At 40.1% G+C, this 18,831-nt stretch overlaps 1 protein-coding gene across 4 annotated transcripts in view; it reads right to left on the bottom strand.

Moving 5' to 3' along the window:
- Positions 1–5,772: 5,772 nt before the first annotated feature.
- Positions 5,773–18,831, bottom strand: part of ALG9 (ALG9 alpha-1,2-mannosyltransferase) — a 98,061-nt gene continuing 85,002 nt past the window's right edge. For 3 of the 4 annotated variants that reach the window (XM_060604671.3, XM_078432729.2, XM_078432730.2), the window contains exons 15-16: positions 9,407–9,525; positions 5,773–7,170 (exon numbers count right to left, since the gene is read on the bottom strand). In XM_060604671.3, coding sequence (XP_060460654.1) covers positions 7,112–7,170; positions 9,407–9,525 — 178 coding nt within the window. In that variant the 3' untranslated portion in view covers positions 5,773–7,111. Of the gene's footprint in view, positions 9,121–9,406; positions 9,526–18,831 lie in introns of all 4 variants that reach the window. The other variant, XM_060604672.3, reaches the window with a different exon arrangement.

The following is an 18,831-nucleotide window of genomic DNA, read 5'->3' as shown; positions in this document are numbered from 1 at the left end:
AAAACAAAACAAACAAACAAAAAAAACATTCCCCATCAAGTTTGAGCTCAAGAGAGGGTATCAGCCATCACACGGAAAAAGAAAGAAATCTCCTATTTCAAACAGCTGACCTTGTCTGGTCCCCAAGGCCTATCTGCCTAGGTGGGTACCCTTTACTGTTTTAAATGTCCATGTTCTGCAAATGTTTGCTTTGCATCTAATGACCTGCACAGGAGGAGCAATCAAAGGTATTCTAAGGCCTTTATATGGCTCAGCCTCTGCTACATGCTATTACTTTCCTTTGAGCCACCGTGTGGATAATGTGTCAGCATCTGACGGAGGGGAGCACTGTGCACACTCACATAGGTTTTGGGTTGCCTTTGACAAGGTCAGTAACTGAACAGAGGCAAAGTTAAGACTGTGTGTATGAAGTAGCTTGCTCATGTTTGGAACCCTGACAATGGGCAAATGGCTGGTAATTACACCTCAAAGTAGCTGCTACCCCTTTTCAAGCAAACACATACTTTTTACTACCTATGAATACTACCAAAGTCACGTTAAAGAGTAGTGACATTAACTGTGAGGAATTGACCTGTGGATCATTTCCCAACCCAGGAATCACTTTTGGGGTAGATGATCCATCGCCCATAAATTAAGGGCATGGTTTTCTCCAGGAAATTTTTGCCATTACAGCAATGTAACCATGCATTCTAAAGAGATACAGCTCAGGGGCACCTGGGTAGCTCAGTCAGTTAAGCTTCCAACTTCACCTTAGGTCATGATCTCAGTCCCTGGGTTTGAGCCCCATGTCAGGCACTGTGCTGACCCCTTAGAGTCTGGAGCCTGCTTCAGATTCTGTGTCTCCCTCTCTCTCGCTCTCTGCCCCTCCCCCGCTCGCACTCTGTCTCTCTCAAAAATAAATAAGCGTTTAGAAAATTTTAACTGAAGAAATGTAGCTCATATATTTCCATTTACACAGGAATTTATACACCAAAGAATACTGCAAATACTGAAACAAATTAGCATCCTGGAAGAAAAGAAATGGTGACATTTTCAGTGAGAATGGGCTGCCCCCTGCTGGACTTAGGGAAGTCTCTACAAGGGCACTGCATGCAGTCCGGCTGCCTCAGCAAGTTTTCAGAAATAATGATACTTGGAAGTAAAACAAAAACAAAACCGAAAAACAGAAACAAAAACAAAAACAAAACAAAAACAAAAAAAACATGGCAACAAATTTAAACTTTGGTGTTATTTTTTAGAATATCTCCAGTAATCACAGACTGTAAAAACACAATTATAGAAAAGGCCCAAGTAGAGGGGAAAGGGCTGAGTTGAAAAAAGCACTTAAGATTCTTTTATAAATGTAGCGCTGTAAAACCAGCCTCCTTTTCCTACAGAACTCCACAAATATTTCACAGGCAAGAAAAAAAAATGAGAATATATTCTCGGAAATACCAGGGAAGCTTAAGAGACACGTATTGTCAATTAAGGCAAGAAAAAAGCAAGACCAACTGCTGAATGATATACATGGTGTTTTCTTGTTGATTGAGGGGGCACATTTCAGGTCATTTCTCTCAGAATGAGATTAACCTTTGCTCTCGTGTCTGTGTGTGCATGTGGGGGTGGGGGGAGGGCAGCGGCTCCCGGAACCTTTGCCAAAGACCAGTGCGAGTAACAAAGGGGAAGTCTTCACTGTACATGCCCCAGAGCGTAGTATACAAAATCTACAAAGTAGGTTCGCCCAGCGTGCCCTGCGCAGGGCTAACTATCCATCGGCACGTTTTTTCACTCTGCTCACCAGAGCCACAGGTCCTTCTCTGAGTAGGCTGAGCAGTGCCGATCAATAGGGTCTGAACTTACAAGATCTTGAGTCTTCCTCAAGGTTGGATCTGCCTGCTCAAACACTCTCCTCCCCATCCATCAATAAAATGGCACTTGAATGGGTCTGAAATGACCAAAATTAGTCATTGCTCTTTTCCAGATGTGTTCCCATTTAAATGTGCTGAGAGGATCAATGGGAAGAGAACTGCAGTAAATTATGAACATTCATTAGTGTCCATCAGTACCCTATTAGTTACTTGTTTCCCAGAAAGCAGGCCCCAGAGAGAATGGGTAAGAGGGCAGGTAAAGTTTGGAAGTCAGAAAAAATAGAGAAAACATGGGGTTGGGGGATGGGAGTGGCAAGAAGTGTACATGGAAGTATGCGTCGCCAGGGGCTGTAAGTGGAAAAGAACAGCAAACATTTTGCCTACTCAATTACCTTTGATCTTTGGTGTGACTGCCTTCCAGCCTCTAATAACAATTGCGGTGGATATTAGAAAACCACATAAAAAGGTTTTTTAAAATAAATGCCAGGGCCCATCTGTAGCTACTAACTCAGAATTCCTTGGGGGACTCAAGAAGATAGGGATGATTTTTTAAATGGTCTCCAGTGAGCCTCTCCTGCAGCTGTGGTTGAGAATCACTGCTCTGTAGGTCACATCTTCTCCAGCACTGAGTGTGATGCTGCGGAAGCAGCTAGTAAGCAGACCAAAAAGCACACCCTTCTCATTTGCCAATTTGAGATTCAAGAATTAAAATGGTCAATACAGGGCAATGTCTCCAGTTCCGCAGGCCAGTCAAGATCAAAGTTATTTTAACTCACACGTCAGAGCCATCAAGAGTCCGTTGTTTTTATTTCTATCCCCAGGCATGTAACAACGGAATAAGCAGCCCAGAAACTGGAAGCAAAAACAAGAACAAAAAGCCCCACCATTCAAAAGTAGTTTAGGAAGATACCTAAGGTTCACGTAAAACATTTAAACGTTCCTACTCAGGTAAAATGCTATTTAATCCAATTGTTAATTTAATCACAAACTATTCTAAGAAGAATAGTCACTTCCATGGAGATGTCAGTCATTACATCTTCCAAATTGTGTCACTACAATTCTGTCATCTCATACCCCTTATCTAAATTTGCTTCATTTTATTCATCAAATCTGTTAGTTATAATTTCTTTCAATGTCAGGTCTAGGTTGAACTGCACAGCTGAAGAGAGCCAAAACAGCCTTCAGTTTAAAAATACAAAAATCACTCACACTGGGCAATGGAGGGGGGAGGGGGAGGGGGAGGGCCTGGGTGGTTCAGTGCGTTAAGCATCCAACTCTTGATTTCAGCTCAGGTCATCATCTCATGGGTTGCGGAGTTCAAGCCCTGCTTGGGATTCTCTCTCTCCCTCTCCCTCTCTCTCTCTGCCCCTCCTCTACTCACTCGCAAAATAAAATAAACATTTAAAAACAAATAAAATTAAAATTTAAAAATCACTCACTACTTGATATTATTGAATTTTTTTTTTTTTTTTTTAGTTTATTTTGAGGGGCACCTGGATGACTCAGTCCGTTAACAATCAGACTTCAGCTCAGGTCATGATGTCACTGTCCATGAATTTGAGCCCTGAGTCAGGCTCTGTGCTGACAGCTCAGAGCCTGGGGCCTGCTTCAGATTCTATATCTCCCTCTCTCTCTCTGCCTCTCTCCACTCGCACTCTTTCTCTTGCTATCTCAAAAATAAATAAACATTAAAAAAAGGTTTTTTTTTTAAATACATAAAGTTTATTTTGAGAGACAGAGCATGAGTGGGGGGGGTGGGGGGGAGGAGGGGGGAATCCCAACCAGGCTTCACTCAATCCCAAGAGCTCGATGTGGGGCTCAAACCCACAAAACCTAGAGATTGTGACCAGAGCCAAAATCAAGAGTTGGGTGTTAACCTACTGAGACACCCAAGTGCCCCAATTTTATTGAATTTAAATGTATCACTACAAAGCCATCCTGCAGTTAAACTTCCTTTTCCTAGCAGGGCTGATAGGAATGGAGCACTTCTTCACACCTGGAGGGGAAGCTTTCTGCCCCAAACTAGTTCAGAAGGTCTCCTGAGCAAAGCCTGACCTTCCAAAATCAAATAGAGATATTCAGTAAAGGTACCAAATCTCCTTTTAGAAAGTACTCTGAGGAATCTGCCTTTGTGTGTGTACTTCAAGAGAATTCCTTAAATATGCACAATATTGAGTCTCATTTACATCTTCCAAATTGCCCTTTGAGTAACAGAGGGCTTATAACTTGCTTTATTATCAATGGTCTAAAAATCAGCCACATTGAAAGCATAAGTTGTGTATTAGTTGCAAGTGTCTTTTGGCTCTTCCTTCTTGCTTATCAATGAACATGGGTATTACCAAAATGTTCAGGGAACCGTGTTGAACCCTGGGAATAAATGGGAGCGTGATATGGTCTTTGCCGCTTGATGTGCCAACAATATTCTTGAAAGACAGGTTTACAAAGATAACATGTCAAGGTTCCATGCCATTAGTAAAGACACTGGGTACTCATGAAGGGTGAGGAAAGGAAGTAATCCTCAAGCCTAGAACAGCTTCATAGAAAAGGGGGAGACTCAATCTGGCCTGAAAAGATTAACAGAAAGAATGAGGACATTCTAGGCACCCCCGCCCCAAAAAAAGAAAGAAATTAATTAAGGCTGTGGACTTCTCCTGGAATTATATTGGTAGAGCACCCTTCTCTAAAAGGACTTTAAAGAAATGAAACGAACCAAATTTTGTGGGCATTTTGGGTCCTATGGAAAGAAAACAGATAACCTATCATATAAAACCAAATAACTACTAGAAGTTACTAGCTATAGGTGCAAGGCAGGGAAATGATGTTAGGAATGCATTCACAAAAAAGTTTTTACTAATCCTGACGACCTCCAACAAAGGGGGAAATTACCTAAGTGTTAAATACTATCAGATCCAGGATACCTGGGTGGCTCAGTCGGTTAAGCATCTGACTCTGGTTTTTGGCTCAGGTCATGGTCTCACGGTTCATGAGATCACACTTCACACAGGGCTCCATGCCAACAGCACAGAGCCTGCTTGGGATTCTCTCTGCCTCTCCTCCACTCATGCATCCGCTCTCTCAAAATAAACATGAAAAAAATTTTTAAATAAATATTAACCAAAACATTAAAAACAAAGGTGGGGGGGCCCTGGGTGGCTCAGTCAGTTAGTTAAGTGTCCAACTCTGGCTCAGGTCATGATCTCAACAGTTCATGAGTTTGAGCCCCACATCTGGATCTGTGCTGACAGTGCAGAGCCTGGAGCCTGCTTCAAGTTCTATGTATCCCTCTCTCTCTGCTCCTCCCCTGCTCACACTCTCTCTCTCTCTCTCAAAATAGATAAAAATTAAACAGTTACCAAATCCACACTTCTATGAATATTAAGACCATCACAGTCCAGAGCTTTTTAATCGAAAAACCTAAGATGGATCTGGAGATTATTACTTTTTATGCACAACACTGACACATTGAAGTAATTCCCACTATGCTTGGTTTTTCCACAAGTACAATAAAACTAATCCTCACTGACTTTCACAAATAAATGCCTCTTCCTGGAGTTTTCAGAAGAAACATTCTGTGCTATTTGGCCTTTAAGAAGGCAGGGTAGGGGAGATGCTGGGGCTCCTGGGTGCCTCAGTCACTTAAGTGTCTGACTTTGACTCAGGTCATTATCTCACAAGTTCATGGGTTTGAGACCCACATTGGGCTCTGTGCTGACAGCTCAGAGCTTGGAACCTGCTTTGGATTTGGTGTCTCCCTCTCTGCCCCTCCCCTGCTCACACTGTCTCAGTGTCTCAAAAATAAATAAACGTTAAAAAAAAAATTTTTTTTTTTAAAGAGTAGGGGAGATGCAAGGAGTTGAGTTTCAACCTCCACCAAAGATTTAAAAGCTAGAAGCAAACGAGAAGATACCAGCCTAAGAAAGGAAAATCAAATTGCCAAGATTTATTTAACTTTTTCTTTTACAGAAAACACACGTACGTGATATAAATAGTGACACGTGGAATAAAGTACAGGGATCAGGAAGACAAATGAACTGGACAAGACTCTTGCATCAACACTGTACTGCTTCCTGATTTCATGTGCAGCATGAATTACATGGTAATGTATGTGCTGGAAAAATTAAAGGCAACATTCATTTAGATTTACCAAAACACCAGAGGGCATCTGAAATCTCATCTTTCTGTTGCAAAACAATAAAGCTGAGCATACGTCCATCTATCCATTTACTCAAGGCATTTAATGTAGTAACATAAGAATGAATTGACACATGAGCTTTAATAGGCTGTGGAGGCAAAGTTTAAATTGTGTCTCTTTTCCCTCCTCGGAAAAAAATAACCAAATTAAAGCAGAGGTGCCTGACACTGGCTAGAAGACAGCATAATCACAGTGAATTCTTATTTCAAATCCCACGAAATGCAAAAACACAATAAAGGATTGCCACTAGTGTTTTGACCCAACAGTCACTCCAGATGTAATAATGCTACAAAACCACATGAGTTTTTAAGGTTCTTTCCCGGAACTCCAAACCAGCAAAAATGTCCCAAGTAAATGGTTGAGATCAAGAACCACCCTGATTTAAAACAATGTTTCTAAACTTGAATTCAATAATAAAGAGTATGGGCTCCCATTTTCTGTGATTATCCCAAGAGATTAAAATGACTAGTCTTCTGTTTTATCAGATGACAGCCCTCAGGTGCCAGGTACACTTTGATAATAGATGCCTACCACACTGTCTGGTTCAGTAATGGGACTCAGTGTTGTAAGATCTGGGGTTCAGATAAGGCTGCTTAAGATCAAGAGGTCGGGGGAGTGCCTGGCTGGCTCAGTGGGAAGACCATGTGACTCTTGGTGCTGGGGCTGGGAGTTCGAGACCCACATACAGATTACTAAAAAATAAATAAATAAAATTTAGAGATCAGAAAGCCCTGAAATGGTCAAGTACACCTACTCCCTCATTTAGCTCCATAATCAAAGTTTATTACGAATAATAAACAAAGTCCTCCATATTTCTCAATACACAACAATCTGTGAAAAGACAAGTACCTCAGATACTTTATCCTTAAAGTGAGCAGAGCAGTTAGCTCATGCTAAACACAGATCCTCTGGAGGAGAAATACTTGTCTGACCAGGTGTTTTGAAACTCTTTTTCCCAGGCAAAGCTGGCTTCCCTGTATTGCTGAGATGGAGACTTTTCAAAAATGTGTTTATATAACATCACATGAAAAATACTCATTTTCAAAATGAACAACATTCGTTTTTACGTCCCTTACCCACAGCATTTGGCACAGTGTTCCACAATGTATTGTGCTCTCACTAAAGATGCACCTAGAACAGAGGAAACCAAAACCAGGTTTTAAAAGGGATAGGAGCAGATATCCCCAAGGAATCCCTTGATCAATCATGACTTTTTGTGCTCTATTACAGTAAGTCCTCACTCAGAAGGATTTTTTTTTTTTTTTTAAACATGCAAGGTGAGAAAAGAGACCATCAATGTATCACTTTGATTAGGAAAAAAGCTACTCACCATGGACCTCCATTATGGGACTCTTATTTTCCTGCAAAAAGTAGAAGGCTTTAGCCAGTGTGAAAGACAGCACATGGTTACTGCAGGTGTGGCAAGACATTTCACTGCAAATTCTCTACCCTGTAGTCAGACCACATGTGCCAATATTCGCCTTGGAAAGCAGTAACCAAGTATGGAGAATTAAGTACCAGAAATCTTTAAAGCAGCAAGTGGAACCCCAATTTATCTTCACTCTGCAGTTACTGTTCTGTACTGTCTAGACCTATTTCCTCTCCAGCGCTTCAACCTCAGTCTGGAAATTCCATGAGAGGGATCCCGACAAGGAGGAGACTTTTTGTACGTTGACTAGCCATTTCTTTCCCTATGACTTCCTTTCTCTTCTCTTGGGATCAGTTCCTGTTGAAAAGCCCTTCTCTTTGAAGAATGAAAGATGAAAGCTCTGAAAAATCTCTTCATCCTCTCTGCAGATTACTAGATAATTACCTTTACAGAAATAAGGCACCTATAATATGACCCCAGATTGATTATGTAGAAACGAAACTGATAGGAGATTCTGTGTGGCTGCAAAAGAGCAGGACTTCCAAACATGAGCACAACTTTCCAGACACAGGCTGGGCCGTACCACGGGGCACTGCTGTGATGGTCTAACCCACAGGCAGAATGGAGGCTCTGAAGAACTCAAACAAACACAGAGAAAATTCTTCCTTAAAATAGAAAGTTACATTATCAGTCAGGTCTCTAGCCAACACCATCGCTCTGTCTTCCAATGTCTTCAGAGTCAAGAGAGGAAGTATGGAAGAGCTTTAGGTAAGAAGTTCAGGAACCCACGTTCTAGTCCCAGCTCTGTTACTTACTGTGGCCTTGGGCAAGCCACTTGCCCTTCCCCACCACCCCCCAAAGCCTGTTTCATCATCTATAAAATGGGGACCAAACCACTTGTCTTGTCTGCCTCACACTGTGACCGTGAGGACCAAACGAGATCATGTGAAAGTACTTTGTAAACAGTGAAATACTGTATGTAAAGTAACAGTATATACTCATTACACTTTAATTAAGTCCTTATCATTGCCTATTTGACTAGAAGTGCCCCATGCAGAATGTGCTTTGCAATAGATAAGACTCAAAAATACGTGCTGTAAATATACAGTGGCCTTTTCCACTAGGGTTCTTTAAAAAAGGGGGGGGGGTGGGAATTCATCAATAGCCTCAAAATACATTACTTAAAAATGTGAGGTCATCCAAACCTACCTACCAAGTGATCAAATTAATTTTCCCCAAATATGTCCTATACAGTTATGGTCTACTCTGCTGATGCTTTTATACAGAAAAGTCTGGAATTCAAGAAACAGCATGCGAAAACTTAACACAGTTTGTTGTATAGGAAATAAACTGAGAATAAGAGGCATCCTACATAATGAAATTAGGTTACAGTTCCTCAAATGGTTGCCTTTTTCCTGAGATATCTCCAGGACAGGGTCCTCGTCCTGTGAAGTGCTTTAGAGAAGCTTAGTCCTGCACGAGGTGAAAAGGACATGTAGGTTGGCAATTAGGCTGTGCTCATTTTTAGCACTAGGACTTGAGTAAGGTCTGCTAAGAGCTGCCAAACAGCTTTGGTGGAGAAGCCTGTGTGGCCCAAAAGAGGCTTGCTAGTTCTCAGATGCCAGGCCAAAGTATGGAGAGAGAGTTTAATGCAGCCATCCAGTTCAAGGATTTTCAATTCTTCCTGTAAGGTGGCTCTGCTCTTCTCCGGTCTAGTAAATATCGAACAAAAGAAAAACAGTAAGATGTAGAGCAACATACCTACCAGACGTTAAGGCCTTTTCCTGCCTAGCTGCAAAAAGTTCACATGCAGAACAGAGACACAGCAAGACGTGAATGGGAATTACTTTGACCAGCCCAAAGCACCCAGATTCTAGAATCCTGTGTCAGACAGCCTTTATTACAAACGTTACAAATGATGATGTGGAGGGCGTCCTGTCAGTGCAATCACTAGTTAACAGGATGGTCGTCCTTTGGGGTCACAGGCGTGTTGCTAACCTCCACTTTTCTTCCTGATTTGCTTTGCTTTCCGGGGTTTGAGGATGGTGTAGTTTGCATACGCTGTATACTGATCTGACAGGAAGGGGACATAGAATGCCCGCAGCAACTTTGAAGATCTGAAAAACAAGAAAGAAGAAAAAAGAATTCTATCGTTTGAGATAATTTACTAGCAGTGTTGAAAATGATGAACAGAAGTTAACTAAACAGGGTGGTGAGGATCATATCCTGTATATGTAGCAAAGAAAAACCTGTCCTTTAACTACTAGATCATGAAAACAGACTTAATCAAGACCAAGTACCTTGTTACCAACACTGAAAAGACAGTGCCCCTAATAAGCCACAGAATATCCTTCAGAACAGCCCGAGGCCTTCCCTTTGCAGAGAATACGCCATAGAAAAGCTCCAGGTCAATCAAAGGACTGCTATTACTGGAATAAATTCTTAACACCCAAATGGTTTCTGCCTTCCGCCAAATGCCCAAATGATTCTGATTCCAGTTCTAAGTTTCCCTAGAGAGAGAAAGAAAACTACGTGCTGGGCTTCCTGTGCACAGTGTGCCGGCAATGCCTGAGTCAGAGAGGGAGTGTCCCCACAAGCTCGTGTCCCCGGCAGGCTGGAATATGCCCACTTGTGACTAAAACATACAAATAGCTCCAAACCTGAATTTCTCACGAGCTTCTGAAGAATGTGAAAAATGCCTCACATCACTGAGCACTCACTATTGGACAAGCACTGGAAAAAGTGCTCACACTTCTTGAGATATTTAATCCACCCAATTACCCCAGGAAGAAAGTGATATTATCCCTACTTTATAGTGGGCAGCTGAGGCTCAGGCAGACGGATTTGCTCAGGGTCACACCGTAAGTGATGGAGCCCTCACTCAGACCCAGATCTGATTACGGATTATGCACTTTTAACCTGCACCAGGGCATATCCCACATCCCAGAAACGGGCTGACCAAATTCATCACTTCCTAGAAAATGTGGCAGTGATAGTTTCAAATTCTATATGAAGTCTTACTTCTTGACTATGCTTCTGGAGTCTGAAAATCAAAAGTTGGCCCAGTTACCGCCACCCTAAATGAGGCAGCTGAAGAGTGCTCCGCTGGCAGTCCTCTTCCAGACTTTAAACTTGTAAATGTCATGTCAACGTGGCATTTGTACTGGCAGCCTGCCCCTGGGTTTGGCAGACTCCCGCAGTGCCTGCACACAATGATATCGTGCTTGGCATACACACCTCGTAGATTCTCCCCAAATGGGACGCTGGCAGTGCTCGGTGCTCAACAGAGACGTGCTTGACTTCAACAGCTAACAGTTCGAGGGCTTTGATAGAAAAGAGGCTTAGAAGAGAGACACCCGAGATAAAGCGGGCCTGCTAACAGAACGAACAGGAGTGCGGGGGCACCCACCTCTGTCAGAAAGCAGCTAGTTTATTCTTTCTGCCCATGCTGCACAGATAGGGGGAAGGTCAGAACAGAAAGCCATAAGCCAAAGCAAACTCCTGTGAGCTTAAGTGTAGTAAAGACACGCTAAGACTAATTAAGTGTCATTTCCGTTCCAGTGGACTCTGCACTAAGAGCTCTGTGAGCACAGTCCACGTGTATTTCCGGCCAGCTCAGTCCTTCAGGCTCCAGGAGAACATTAGGGCTGCTGGGCCCACTTTGAGTTTTTCACTTTCTTTTCTGAACAATTCCTTACTACGTGGGAAGGCTGTTATTTCATGATTTTGTTTTAGAGTCTTCCTAAGAACAAAGAGAAATTATACTTATTTTTAAAAATAGAATAAAACTGGGGCGCCTGGGTGGCTCAGTTGGTTGGGCGGCCGACTTCGGCTCAGGTCATGATCTCGCGGTCCGTGAGTTCGAGCCCCGCATCGGGCTCTGTGCTGACAGCTCAGAGCCTGGAGCCTGTTTCAGATTCTGTGTCTCCCTCTCTCTGACCCTCCCCTGTTCATGCTCTGTCTCTCTCTGTCTCAAAAACAAATAAACGTTAAAAAAAATAAATAAAAAAAAAAAATAATAAAAAAAAAATAAAAATAGAATAAAACTAATTCTACCTTGTAATTACATACGGGTCCACTGCAACCTTTGATAAATTTAAGCTGTATTATAGGATCTTGGTAGGGGTTTTTTTTTTCCCCTCTATCTCATGTTATTTGCAACTTTTTTTTTTTTAAACGAGTAAGACAAAGGAAAATGATGAAATCACCAAAAAGGATGATACAAAAATAATCACTATTGCACCATCCTGCAATTTTCTCACTGCATTACCCAAATTATTGTATCATCTTTCAATGGGGTAGAAAGACCTGAGACGCCATCTTGGTAGTCTTCTTTTAGCTTTCATTGAACACAGATGAGAATTGAGAATCTTAAAATTTTCTGTCCATAAGGGCAATAAGAAGACAACAGACAGAGGGAGACATGTCACAATCATTAGACAAATCAGAAGATGGACACAAAGAGACAAAGGGCAGCAGCACCTGCAATGCTATCGTGGATGGGGACACTGACCCTAAGTAAAACTTGAGTCTCTTGAGTCTTCAGATGACAACATTCTATACAGTATCTAAGGAGGAATCTTCTCAAACTCAAGAACTGATGAGTGAGCAATAGATCTCTCAGAACAAAAAGAAAACAAGGGACTCTCATTCACTTAGTCATTCCACAGGAAGGACTTATTCAATATTTTGCAACGAAAACCTGCTGGACCATCCTGTTATGCTAAAAGGGTGCAGGATGAGATTCTTTCATCTTTTGTGCCGGGGTCCAAATTTTACTTGATACAGCTCATAAATGGACAAATGCCGAAGACAGGTTAGTATACAAAGGTGAATGGAAAGTATAGATGAGAAACAAACGTGCAAATTCAATGGATCATTTGACATTTAATAAATTCAAGAATGAAAATGTCTGAATTATGGAGCCAAGAACATAGCTATACTCTCTTTAACAAAATTATGACCCATTAAAGATTTAAAAAATTCTAGTGTTACGTTTTGATGATGCAAGAGTGAGAAGAACCAGGAGTACTAAGTTAGAACCTACTGGAGGTAGATTTAAAGTCGGGAACCAGTATTTACAAGATGGATATATTCCAGGTTCACGCATGACAAATGCTTTCAGAGACATCCATTTCAGGTGTGTATCTATCTAGGTCCATCTATTCCAAATGAGGAGAACCTGGAACCAAGTGTCAGGGTCGCTACATTTAAATTATTAAGATTTTAAATGAAGAATTTATCTATCCTCTTACTCTTATTTATATAAACTATTTATAAAATAAACTAAAAAATGTAAAAAATGAAAAGTGTCTATTGAGCCAAGACAGTACACGGTGATGGAGTATTTTTCTTGGTGTGCTGATAGGTCATGCCCAGAAATTCTAAAAGAGATCTTGGGCCATAAGTGGGACATCACCAAAAACACTGACTGCCCGAAATAGAAGAAGGGCCACTGTACATGACTGTTGAATGCAAAAGGCATTGAGAAAAGGTAAAAAGATAAAGGAGATTGGGACAAAATGTTTGTAATACATCTGAGAGGATTAGTAGCTAGAGTATGTAAAGCATTCCTGCAGTCAAGGATAAATGACTCCGTGAGGAAAAATGACCAAGAATATGAACAAAGAAAAGAAACATAAATGGCTAACTATATATAGAAAGTAATATTCAATTTTACCGGTAATGAGGGAAATGTAAATTTAGGCACAATTTTTCAATAATCAGGTTTGCATGAATCAAAAAGTCTAGTAGCATCAAATAATCAAATACCGGTGAGGATTTAGGAAATAGATACTGTCAAAGTGAAACCTGCAAAGCCACTTGGAAAGGCAATTTTAACCATATTAAAACAAAAAACTATGCAGTCCCTATGAAAAGGGTTTTATCTTATACTTTATGCCATACTGCTTTTTTAACAACCTACTTTGTTTTCCATTTGTTACAACAGAAACTTTACAACATATACAACAGTAGGCGAAACATACTACATATAATAGTTTTTAAAAACCAGTAGACGGATTTTTAAAATAAATATCAAATCCTTAACATACAAAAAAAATCCTATGTGCTTACTATGTCTAGGGCTTTGGGTACTGTCCCTGAGCACACCAAAGTTTCTGTTCTCAAAGAGCTAGTGATCTACATGGAAGAAACAATATAAATGATACGTAACCATGGCACAGCATTTCCTAAACAAAAAAAGGTGATACCAAAGTTCAAAGTGATAATAGACACAGTGAGAAGCGAGGACAAACACTGAGGATTGCATGGGTATGGATTGCATGGGTATGGATACACACTTACTGTATCTTAATTCATTTCACCCATCCAACATTTCCAAGATATACTAAACAGAAAGGCAACTTGCCCTTTCATAACCAAATCTACAGCTCTTTTAGGTTAAATGCTCTGTCCACTCAGCACCAGCCAGAAAATGGCTTGAATAAAATCCAAACTCTTTCTCATGGTCTACAAAGGCCCAGGAGATCTAGCCCTCACTTACTTGCCCCACCTCACCTTGCACATTTCCCTCCTCACCCACTACACTCCCACCATGCCAGCCGCCTCTCCGTCTCTCCCTACCCTATAGCCTTCACATGCGTTCCTTCCTCTCCCTCGAACACTCTTCCACCCTCTTCTTCTCATGATTAAGTCCAACTCAATATTCATTCCTCATCTTAGAGGCAACCTTTGAGAGGTCTCTTTTAAATATATATATATATATATTATATATATATAATATATATAATATATATATATATTTAATATATATATAATATATATATTATATATATATAATATATATATATATTTAATATATATATATAATATATATATTAAAATATATATTTTTTTTTTTTTTTAATTTACATCAAGTTAGTTAGCATACAGTGCAATAATAATTTCAGGAGAATCCAGTCTTTCACACCTTATGTATAACACTCAGTGCTCATCCCAACCAGTGTCCTCCTTAATGCTCCTTGCCCATTTAGCCCATCTCCCAAACCCACAATCCATCCAGCAATCCTCAGTTTGTTCTCTGTATTTAAGAGTCTCTTATGTTTTGTCACCTCCATGTTTTTATATTATTTTTGCCTCCCTTCCTTTCTGTTCATCTGTTTTCTATCTTAAATTCCACAGGAGTGAAATCATATTTGTCTAACTTCACTTAACACACTCTAGTTCCATCCACGTTGTTGCAAATGGGAAGATTTCATTCTATTTGATTGATGAGTAATACTTCATTGTATATTTATATACACAACATCTTCTTTATCCATTCAATCTGTTGATAGACTTTTGGGCTCTTTCCATACTTTGGTTATTGTCAGTAGCTCTACTATAAACACTGGGGTGCATGGCCCCTTTGAAACAGCACACCTGTACCCTTTGGATAAATACCTAGTAGTGCAATTGCTGGGTCACAGGGTAGTTCTATTTTTAATTTTTTGAGAAATCTCCATACTGCTTTTACAGAGTGGCCACACCAGTTTGCATTCCCACTGGCAAAGCAAAAGGGTGCCTCTTTCTCCGCATCCTCGCCAACATCTTCATTGCCTGAGTTGTTAATTTTAGCCATTATGACTGGTGTGAGGTGGTATCTCATTGTGGTTTTTGATCTGTATTTCTATGATGAGTGATGTTTACCCTTTTTTCATGTGTCTGTTAGCCATCTGGATGTCTTCTTTAGAAAAGTGTCTATTCATGTCTTTTGCCCATTTCTTCACTGGATTACTTGTTTTTTGGGTGTTGAGTTTGATAAGTTCTTTATGTCATTTTCAAATATCTTCTTCCATTCCATTGGTTGCCTTTTAGTTTTGCTGATTGGTTCCTTCACCGTGCAAAAGTTGATCATCTTGATGAGGTCCCAATAGTTCATTTTTGCTTTTGTTTCCCTTGCCTCTGGAGACATGTTGAGTAAGAAGTTGCTGCAGCCAAGGTCAAAGAGGTTTGTGCCTGCTTCCTCCTCTAGAATTTTGATGGCTTCCTGTCTTACATTTAGGTCTTTCATCCATTTTGAGTTTTTGTGTATGGTGTAAGAAAGTTGTCCAGGTTCATTCTTCTGAATGTCGCTGTCCAGTTTTCCCAACACCATTTGCTGAAGAGACTGTCTTCATTTCATTGCATATTATTTCCTTTGTCAAACATTACTTGGCCATACGTTTACATGTCCATTTAAGAGTTCTCTATTCTGGTCCATTGATGTAAGAGTCTGTTTTTATGCCAATACCATACTATCTTGATGACTACAGCTTTGTAGTACATCTTGAAGTCTGGAATTGTGATGCCTCCAACTTTGGTTTCCTTTTTCAGGATTGCTTTGGCTATCTGGGGTCTTTTCTGGTTCCACACAAATTTTAAGATTGTTTGTTCTAGCTCTCTGAAGAATGCTCATGTTATTTTCATAGGGATTGCATTGAATATGTAGAATGCTTTGTGTAGTATCAACATTTTAACAATATTTGTTCTTTCAATCCATGAGCATGGAATGTTTTTCCATTTTGTGTGTGTGTGTGTGTGTTCTTCAATTTCTTTCATAAGCTTTCTATAGTTTTCAGTGTATAGGTTTTTCACCTCTTTGGTTAGGGTTATTCGTAGGTATTTATGGTTTTTGTCACAAATGTAAATGGGATCAATTCCTTGATTTGTTTTTCTGCTGCTTCATTACCGGTGTGTAGACATATAACCGATTTCTGTGCATTGTTTTTATGTCCTGTGACTTTGCTGAATTCATGGATCAGTTCTAGAAGTTTTTTGATGGAATCTTTTGGGGTTTCCATATAGAATATCATGTCACCTGTGAAAAGTGAAAGTTTGACTTCCTCCTTGCCGATTTGGATACTTTTTATTTCTTTGTATTGTCTGATTGCTGAGGCTAGGACTTCCAATACTGTGCTGAGTAACGGTGTCAAGAGTGGACATCCCTGTCGTGTTCCTGACCTTAGGGGGAAAGCTCTCCATTTTTTCCCCATTGAGGATGTTATTAGTGGCAGGTCTTTTTTATCTGGCTTTTATAATCTTGAGGTATGATCCTTCTATCCCTCCTTTCTTGCGGATTTTTGTCAAGAAATGATGCTGTCAAATGCTTTCTCCACATCTATTGAGAGGATCATGTAGTTCTTGTCCTTTCTTTTATTAAAAATTTTTTTAACGTTTACTCATTTTGGAGACAGAGAGAGACAGAGCATGAATGGAGGAAGGTCAGAGAGAGAGGGAGACACACCATCTGAAAGAGGCTCCAGGCTCTGAGCTGTCAGCACAGAGCCTGACGCGGGGGTCGAACCCACGGACCGCGAGATCATGACCTGAGCCGAAGTCAGATGCCCAACCGACTGAGCCACCCAGGCGCCCCGTCCTTTCTTTTATTAATGTGATGTATCACATTGATTGATTTGCGGATATTGAACCAGCCCTGCATTCCAGGTATAAATCCCACTTGATCATGGTGAATAATTCTTTTAATGCATTGTTAAATCCAGTTGGTTAGTATCTCATTGAGAATTTTTACATCCATGTTCATCAGGAAAATTGGATCTATAGCTCTCCTTTTTAGTGGGGTCTTTGTCTGGTTTTGGAATCAAGGTAATGCAGGTCTCCTAGACAGAGTCTGAAAGTTTTCCTTCCATTTCTATTTTTTGGAACAGCTTCAAAAGAACAGGAGTTAACTCTTGTTTAAATGTTTGGTACAACTCCCCTGGAAAGCCATCTGGCCCTGGACTCTGGTTTTTTGGGGGAGATTTTTTATTACTAATTCAATTTCTTTATTGGTTATGGGTCTGTTCAAATTCTCAACTTCTTCCTGGTTCAGTTTTGGTAGTGTATATGTTTCTAGGCATTTGTCCATTTCTTCCAGATTTCCCAATTTATTGGCATATAATTGCTCATAATATCCTCTTATTATTGTATTTCTGCTGTGTTGGTTGTGCTCTCTCCTCTATTATTATTTATTTGGGTCCTTTTTCTTTCCAAACTGGCTAGGGGGTTATCAATTTTGTTAGTTCTTTCCAAGAACCGGCTCCTGGTTTCACTGATCTGTTCTTTTTTTCCCCCCCAAAGCATTGATTTTTGCCATAATCTTTATTATTGCCAGTCTTCTACTGGTTTAGGGATTTATTTGCTCTTCTTTCTCCAGCTCTTTAAGGTGTAGACCTTTCTTCCTTCTTAAAAAAGACCTGTACAGCTATATACTTCCCTCTTATGACCGCCTTTGCTGGATCCCAGAGGTTTTGGGCTGTTGTGTTACTTTCATTGCCTTCCATATACTTTTTAATTTCCTTTTTAATTTCTTGGTTAACTCATTTTCTTCAGTAGGATTTTTTAACCTCTAAGTATTTGTTGTCTTTCCAAATGTTTTCTTGTGGTTGATTTCGAGTTTCATGACACTGTGGTCTGAAAATATGCCCGGTATGATCCTGATCTTTTTGAATTTGTTGAGACCTGATTTGACCCAGTATGTGATCTATTCTGGAGGATGTTCCATGTGAACTTGAAAAGAATATGTATTCTGTTGCTTTAGGATAAAATATTCTCAATACAACTGTTAAGTCCATCTGGTCCAGTGTGTCATTGAAAGCCACTGTTTCCTTGATTTTCTGTTTAGATGATCTGTCCATTGCTCTAAGTGAGGTGTTAAAGTCCCGTACTATTATGGTATTATTATCATTGAGTTTATGTTTGTGATTGATTTTTATATTTGGGTCTTCCACGTTGGGAGCATAAGTGTTTACAACTGTTAGATCTTCTTGGTGGGTAGACCTCTTAATTATGATATAATGTCCTTCATCTCTTTTAACAGTCTTTATTTTAAAATCTAGTCTGATATCAGTATGGCTACTCTGGCTTTCTTTTGGTGACCATTAGCACGATAGATGGTTCTCCATTCCTTACTTTCAATCTGAACGTGACTCTAGGTCTAAAATGGGTCTCTTCTAAAGAGCAAATAGATCTTGTTTTCTTATCCATTCTGTTAACCTATGTCTTTTGATTGAAGCATTGAGACCATTGACATTTAGAGTGAGTACCAAAAGATCTGAATTTATTGCCATTGTGTTGCCTGTAAAGCTGGAATTTCTGGTGGTGTTCTCTGGTCCTTTCTAGTGTTTGTTGCTTTTAGTCTTTTTTTTTTGTTGTTTTGTCTCATCTTTTCTCCTCTCAGAGAATCCCCTTAAAATTTCTTGCAGGGCTGGTTTAGTCATCACAAATTCCTGTACTTTTTGTTTGTCTAGGAAACTATCTCTCCTTCTATTTTGAATGACGGCCTTGCTGGATAAAGAATAATGGCTGCATATTTTTCCAATTTAGCACATTGAATATATCCTACCACTCCTTTCAGGCCTGCCAAGTTTCTGTGGATAGGTCTCCTGTGAACCTGATCTGTCTTCCCATACAGGTTAAGGACTTTTTTTCCCTTGTTGTGTAAT

Source organism: Panthera onca, chromosome D1 (assembly GCF_046562875.1).
Source record: "Panthera onca isolate mPanOnc1 chromosome D1, mPanOnc1 haplotype 2, whole genome shotgun sequence".
In the NCBI taxonomy this organism is placed as follows: Eukaryota; Metazoa; Chordata; class Mammalia; order Carnivora; family Felidae; genus Panthera; species Panthera onca.
The sequence above is the reverse complement of the archived record's forward strand: the minus strand, read 5'-3'. Positions and strand labels throughout refer to the sequence as shown.